Source organism: Cynoglossus semilaevis, chromosome 3 (genome assembly GCF_000523025.1).
Source record: "Cynoglossus semilaevis isolate Cse_v1.0 chromosome 3, Cse_v1.0, whole genome shotgun sequence".
Taxonomy (NCBI): domain Eukaryota; kingdom Metazoa; phylum Chordata; class Actinopteri; order Pleuronectiformes; family Cynoglossidae; genus Cynoglossus; species Cynoglossus semilaevis.
The window spans coordinates 1,900,830-1,908,446 of NC_024309.1; the positions used below are offsets into that span (position 1 = coordinate 1,900,830).

At 39.4% G+C, this 7,617-nt stretch overlaps 1 protein-coding gene across 1 annotated transcript in view; it reads right to left on the bottom strand.

Annotated features, from left to right (window-relative positions):
* Positions 1–2,952: 2,952 nt before the first annotated feature.
* kcnh2b (potassium voltage-gated channel, subfamily H (eag-related), member 2b) overlaps positions 2,953–7,617 on the bottom strand; it is an 18,926-nt gene continuing 14,261 nt past the window's right edge. Inside the window, exons 13-17 of the mRNA XM_025054679.1 lie at positions 6,890–7,041; positions 6,229–6,370; positions 5,528–5,717; positions 3,916–4,021; positions 2,953–3,141 (exon numbers count right to left, since the gene is read on the bottom strand). Coding sequence (XP_024910447.1) covers positions 3,028–3,141; positions 3,916–4,021; positions 5,528–5,717; positions 6,229–6,370; positions 6,890–7,041 — 704 coding nt within the window. The 3' untranslated portion in view covers positions 2,953–3,027. The remainder of the gene's footprint in view (positions 3,142–3,915; positions 4,022–5,527; positions 5,718–6,228; positions 6,371–6,889; positions 7,042–7,617) is intronic.

Here is a 7,617-nt window from a genome sequence, read left to right on the forward strand (position 1 = left end):
GACCCTCAGGACACGTCATCTTGTGGGGACCAACACTTCACCATGGTGGGTGTCACTGTCGAGCACCGTCTAACCCGGGGGGTGTCAAACATACGGCCCGTGGGCCAAAACAGGCCCACTAAGCGGTTCAATCCGGCCTAGTGGGCCTATTGGGTATCGGCAGATAATCCAAGGTAGTCAAGTTCAACCAAGCAGTATCGGTCCTGAAAACGTTGTATCGAGCCATCCCTAGTTCTGACGTGATCATCGTCTACCTCAGTGTGCTGGTGACTTGAAGTAGACTTCAGGTGTTTTAAGTGTAAAATACAAAAAAAAAAAAGGGGGCAAAACAAATGTACTGTAAACATGTGGGCGCTATTGTCCTTTTTCCTTCATCTTAAAGTATTTGAGTGGGTGTCTTTTTAAACCCACCTGTAAAGGGATTTATTTGTGCTGTCTAGATTTAAAACACAAACACCAAACGTGTCATTTTCCTGTTTTGGAATAAGCCATGAAACAAATTTAGGTTTTTTTTTTTTTTCAAAGTATGAGAATACAGTGGTCATCTACAGTGTGTGAAGCAAATGTACTGTACCATGCTCTGGAGATTGGATGACATAACAAGGACGGACGCACATATACAAAGCTCTGGACTGGAATGCATCTCACACACACACACACCAAAATATTACTACATCTACCCTAGTACTACTATTTCAAATATTAATAATAATAATATTTCGTCACACTCACTCAACTCTGCTTGCCAGTGTTTGCATATTATACTGCACACAGAATAATGGCGCATTCGGCTGGTCATTGTAAACTGGCAAACTCGTGTGTTCAGGTCAGGTCACGTGACAGACCTTTATGTACAGGGCGAGATCATTCCGGGTGTAGAGAGAGAGAGAGAGAGAGAGAGAGAGAGAGAGAGAGAGAGAGAGAACAATGAAATCTGAGGTAGCAAATTCATCAGTGAGGAACTCAAACAACTTCGCGCCAAACGCACAGCTCTGACCACGAGACAGACATCAAAGCACGCCGATATCCCGTCGCTGCCGACGTTTGCCATCGTTTTCGATCAGTCACATAAAGTAATACCATTAAACTTTCTTTCTTTGATTAAAAACACCCAACTCATCACTTTCTAAACTCCATAAGGTGGGACTCACTGCCTGTGGAAATGTTCACTTGAGACGTTTCGGTGCACTGTTTCTGGTGAAGTTTGCCAGTTTACCTATTGGCGACACTGCCTCAGCATTATTATGAGCTTTGTCGGGCAGCTGATATGTGCAATGAGAAAATTCATGGCTTGTAACCCTCCAGTTCCCACCCCTGAGGTGCAAACCAGCCAATCCAGTGTGCTTTTGGGAAGGGGGCGGGGNTTGGGGAAGGGGGCGGGGTGGTGGTGGGTGGTAGCTCCGCCTTTTGGGGGGGGTGGGGGCAGGACATCAGGGGTAAGGAACCAATGAGAGAACGGAACAGCAGGATTCCTGTTAGGCCAGCTAACACTACTATATAACCAACCAGTCTGTGAGTTTCTTGGAAGCGCCGCGTACATATAGTATAGAATAATCGTTAGGTCGATAAGATTTTCAGTGCAAGACATAAATGGCTACTTGTTTTTTTTTTTTTTTTTTTTTTTTTCCTTCCTTTTCCGTCCTTTAGTCCATTGTTCTTTGTTCTTGTCAAGCCATCCAACGCTGGATACAGCAGTAAAGGGATTCTTCTACAGGTCAGCAGTCGATCACGCGCCCGCATGTGTGTGTGTGCGTAAGGCTGCGTAACCCTGAGCAGGGAAAACGCAGAAGTTCGGAGCAGATTTTTTTTTTTTCAGTAGGAGGCAGAGTCGGTCTCAGCTCTGGTGGTGGTTTTGGTTAAAGGTCGTTGTGATGTTCAGAAAGCTCCAGATGTTTCATCAGAAGAGAGGGCGGGAGAGAGAGGGAATGGAGAATGACACACACACACACACGCACACTAATCACTGTCTAATCCGTGTGTTCCTAACTTGAGAGGTTAAGTGTCCTAAAGGGTTTTTGTGGAGGTCCAGTATCCTGATCGCCATCACAGGTGAAAACTGGAGGAGGTGCAGGATCAAACATCGCATTCTTTCATTTTTCCCCCCTCTATCCGTCCCTCCCTTCCACGCTCCCTGCGCCCTTCGCCTCGACTCTAGCTCCCCCCGGGGTCAGAGCTATGTCTCTGTGGTGTCCTTGTGGAGTCCAAAGATGTCTGTGGTTCCTGAAGGGACAGCCTCCTTTGAGATTCAGGATCAAGACGGGGCGCAGCGGAACCATTTGCCGGCCCCATTTCAGCCACGTGACAAACCTCGGGACTGATGTTTAACCCCGTTCCTAAGCTCGAGGCCATTGTTGCACGACCGCCTAGCTCCAACCCTAAACTAGAACCTGAAGCGACTCCAGGCCCGGAGGTAACGGCAGGTCCGCCCCCCCGCCCCCGGTCCCGCTTCACATGTTGACCCCGGGCTTCCAAGCAACTATTGTTGTGTTTATTTTGAGTATTTAACACAACATTTACCGCATATACTCACATACAGTATAAGCCAAATTTAAAACACCAAAAAAATTGATCAGATCGGGGGTCGTCTTATAAATACCTGGGACAGCATTTCCCATCGATCGCATCATCACCGATAATAAACACTAAGTCGAAAGTGTGGTCAAAAATATATCACTGCACTTATAAATAAATTCAATAATTATTTAAACTGTTTCACTGATGCAAAAAAAAAAATCATGTCTATTCTGAATTTCGCAACAAACATTGGCCAAATCTTCGCAATTTTTACGTAAACAGTGTTTACCAAGATCATTTTCTAATTCTCTGTTGATGCACACAGCAGGAGTAAGAAATTTTACCACGGAAAAAAATGAAAACATGGTCGGCTAATATGCGAGTTTTTGTAAAAATAACCATTGGGTTAACAATTAGGATCAATTTTCAGGGGTCGGCTTTTCGCAAATCGGCTAATACGTGAGTATGTACGGTAACAGGAGGTGAGACGTCAGCAAAGAAAAATATGTATATTTATTTTGTCACCTGAGATAAAGAAGACAGAGGATCTGTCTCCAGAGGTGTAACAGGATGAACCAGTCTCTCTCCTGGACCTAGTCCTGGTCCAGACCCAGGGTAAGGTGAGGCCTGTATAGAAAACATGTCAGTGTTTTGCAAAATACATAGAATTCCCCGTGTCAACATCACAATCCGAATGCTGAAAAATGTGACACCTTTACACTCTGCCAACTGCTGATTTGTGGAAAATCACTGCCTAGGCACTACTGCGGCACTGAAGGAGTTTTTCGAAGGAAAGTGACATTAAGAAAAACTGACACGTAGTCAGAGTGAATTCCTGCTTTTAAATGCCAGTGCTGCAAACTAAATGCCAAGTCATCAACTTTTGGCAGGAAATGTTTGTCTTACAAAAAAATAAGAAATGCCTCAAAAAAGGCAAGGTAAAAAAAAAAAGTTTTTTTTTTAGATACTGCACAGCTACAGGCAATTTGCCCTTCCTGTCTCAGTCAACATGAGAAAATTTTATGGAGGATCCTCATAGCTCTATACCAGGCGTGGGCAAACTTTTTGGCCACAACTGTCCTAAAATACAGGGGGGCGCGAGTCAGGAGCAGATAGATGGAGCGTTTGTGCGAACTAAGACAAATGACATGTAAAAGTCATGCTAAAATGCTAAAATGCTAAAATCATTTTCTACACCAACTATTGGGGAAACGTAGGGATTGCAGGGGAAAGGCAGAAGTGTAATGATAATATAAATAAATTATATAATTTGGAAAGGTTTGGTGGGCCGGATAAAAAGCAGAACGGGCCGCATCCGCCCCCCGGGCCTTAGTTTGCCCATGCCTGGCTTATACTAGGCATCCTGGCTAGTTGGCCTGTAATTGTTTATTGTGTTTATACCTGCGGTGGTGTGGACACAGCACTGTAGGCAGGAGGAACCAGAGCCATCTGTCTCTGCAGCAGCTGCATTATGGCTCCAATGTCTGTGGACATTCGGCTCTCCAACCTGTGGACAATATATATTTATACATTTTCATGGTTTTTCTTTTGTTAATATTCTCCATCACACACACGTTAAAGCCATGTATTTTAGTGCAGTAGATAACGAATAATTCACGACTTCCTGCGTTAGGAAATATTTTGAATTGCACAAAACAAGACAGCTTCATGAACTTGGAAAAACATGAATATACCAATGGCTTCACACAAAAGTGAAAAGACAAAAAACATGATACGATTATTTAAAATCTAGCATCTATCAACATATATATTTTTATGTGTTGTTTAAAAATGTATTTATATTTAATATTGTGATGACTTCATACAAATAGTTCACCTTCAGTTTTTGCATTTTATCTAACCTAATCTAAGATTTCATCAAATCTAATCTCATCTAGTTTAATTCCATTTAACCTAATCTGATCTGATATAAACTAATCTAATCTGATTTAAGGTAATCTAATCTGATCTGATCTAATCTAATCTAGTTTAATTCTATTTGACCTAACCTGATCTGATTTAAGGTAATCTAATCTAATCTAATCTAATCTAATCTAATCTAATCTAATCTAATCTAATCTAATCTAATCTAATCTAATCTAATCTAATCTAATCTAATCTAATCTAATCTAATCTAATCTAATCTAATCTAATCTAATCTAATCTAATCTAATCTAATCTAATCTAATCTAATCTAATCTAATCTAATCTAATCTAATCTAATCTAATCTAATCTAATCTAATCTAATCTAATCTAATCTAATCTAATCTAATCTAATCTAATCTAATCTAATCTAATCTAATCTAATCTAATCTAATCTAATCTAATCTAATCTAATCTAATCTAATCTAATCTAATCTAATCTAATCTAATCTAATCTAATCTAATCTAATCTAATCTAATCTAATCTAATCTAATCTAATCTAATCTAATCTAATCTAATCTAATCTAATCTAATCTAATCTAATCTTCCAACTGCAATCAGGATATCACACTGTGGGATTATATACCATAAAGGGCTGTTTGTGATTTATTTTTAAATAAATACAAATATCCAGATATTAAATAAAATATCCCAGAATCTGCAGTTTTTAGTGTTGAGGCGAATATTTATCCTTTTATGTCTTTTAAACTTTAGTTACTATTTCATTGTCTACACTAAACTAAAACCTCTTGATATTTTGCATTTTCCATCACTGTCCATAGTGGGCTAAGTAAATTAAGCAAGCTAAGGTGTATTTAACCAGTACATATGCATTATGTGCCAGGAGCTACAGTACGTAGCAACAAGGAGGCTTTATTAGAATGACCTGAAAAATATTCAGGTGAAGGCTACATATGTACATAGAAACTGTGTTATTGTAACTGCTGTGAAAACCGCATGCTCTATTCATGTCGCAATGCTAACATTAGCTTTCGCACTGTATACTACTACTGTGTACTGACCACAGTACCAAGAACAGCTACAGCAGTTAAACACATGCGTGAACAACCGAACCCATTTTCTCATACCGGTTGAGCTGCTTTTGCAGCAGGTCCAGGCGTGTGTCCAGCTGGCTGCGCTGCTGGCGGCTCAGCCTGTGTATGGGCGTGTTGAGAGCTGGTGGAGAGGCCAAGCTACAGCTGGGCACCTCCTGGTACTGACCCCCTCCTCGACTCTCCCCCCAGAAACTGAAGATGTTGGACACACCTGAGAATGCACCTGTGAGAGCAGAAATCAGGTGCAGGAGGAAGGACATGAAGACGTGTCTTAGAACAGTCAATAAAAAAAAGGGATGTAGAGAAAATGACGAATATTACATTTAATAATTTTCCCCATAATTAATTAGATATATGGGTATGTTTTAAAGAAAAACAAAGCAAAAAAATACATCTCGCCTGAGAAGGACTAAATAAAATATATTAAATATATTATTTCAACCACTGGGTATATACATACATATACATACATATGTATACTGTATATACATAGATACATACATACAGACATATATATATACATATATATATATATAAATGTGTATTATATGTAGTAAAATACATTATATATAAGTTCTTCTCATACAATTTTTCTCCATCAAAATATATATTTTGGTTTGTTTTTATTTAAAACATAAACACATAGCTCATTATTCTTGGTTATACTGTTTACCTTTACAAAAAAAAAAAAAAAAAAAAAAAGTGGGAGAACAATTTCAATGTGCGCCATTTACCTGACAGGGCGTTGCATGTGTTCCCACTCTTGGGGTCTCCTTCCACCTCGTTGTTATCTGGGTTGGTGGATGTGGCTTGACTATGTGGATTACCCAAAATCTCAGGTGGAGGGGCAAGACCTATCACAACAGACTCCTCCCCCTGAAAGATAGAGACACTGAGATGACTACGTTTTCGTTTTCGTTGTCTTTCTTCACAAATTAAATTTTTGTCTTTAACGCAATATTGGTGACATAAAGTCAAATAGAAGACAGGTTTTATTTTCCTGAAGCACCCAAACCATTGTTTTTTCCCCATACATTTTTTATGCTTATTTTAATTTTTGATTAACCAGGTGTTGATCATTTTTCTCAAATGAGGTAAAATATATCAAATATGCTGTAATGCAATTTTATTTTATTTTATTAATTTAGATATCCGCTGTGTTATTTTTTTTTGTTTAAATTTTTATTAAATGATTAATTTTACGAGGGAAAATGTTACTTGGGACACGTTTATTAACAATCTCTATTGTGCGGGATAATGCCATTTAAAAAAAAAACACTTAAACCGCCATCATCACCATTTGTTTTTAATCTCGCGCACCACCTAGTGGTAGTTCACCACACTTTTGGGAATCCCCGCTCCAGTACAGCTATAACTGCTAGTGTAGGCTAGTACCTCATCACCACTTGAGTGGGAAGACACTGAGCTCCGTTGCATATCCCATTGCCTTTTTGTCGCCTCCTCCTGTTTCTGGTAGTTAGCTGTCTCTTTTTGTCTTCTCCTCACAGTCTTGTGGGACTTTTTAATTTCTCCGGCATGAGCATCGTCTGGGGACAGACAAACAAGCGGATATATGTCAGAACCTGGACCGTCATTTTGAACATTAATGAGCTAGGATTTCCATAATAAACATTGGCATTCATAAGCTTAAATTAGTTCGAAATACTTAATCAATTATGTGAGTATTGAATATTGAAATGACAGTGTGAAAAATGTAGGAAAAAAATACACTACCGGTCAAAGGTTTTAGAACACCCCAATTTTTCCAGTCGTTTATTGCAATTCAAGTTGTGTAAGCCCAATGAATAGCTTGAATGAATAGCTTGAATTATGGTACATAGGTAAGTACTGAAGAGCCAGAGGTTAAAAAAAAAAAGGTTTGGTTACCCAAAACCGAAAAATAATGTACATTTCAGAATTATACAAGAAGGCCATTTTCAGGGAACACACCGTGGGTTAACAATTTAAAGCTGAATCAGCCTTGAAAGCTGGTGCTACTAATTCCTACAGGTGTCCCAACGTTTCTGGATTACTTACAACCCCCTCTGTCTGCATAAAAGCAGTGTTGGAACACACTGTGGTACCAGACCCTCATGAGCATCAGGTGAACAGTATTGTACTAC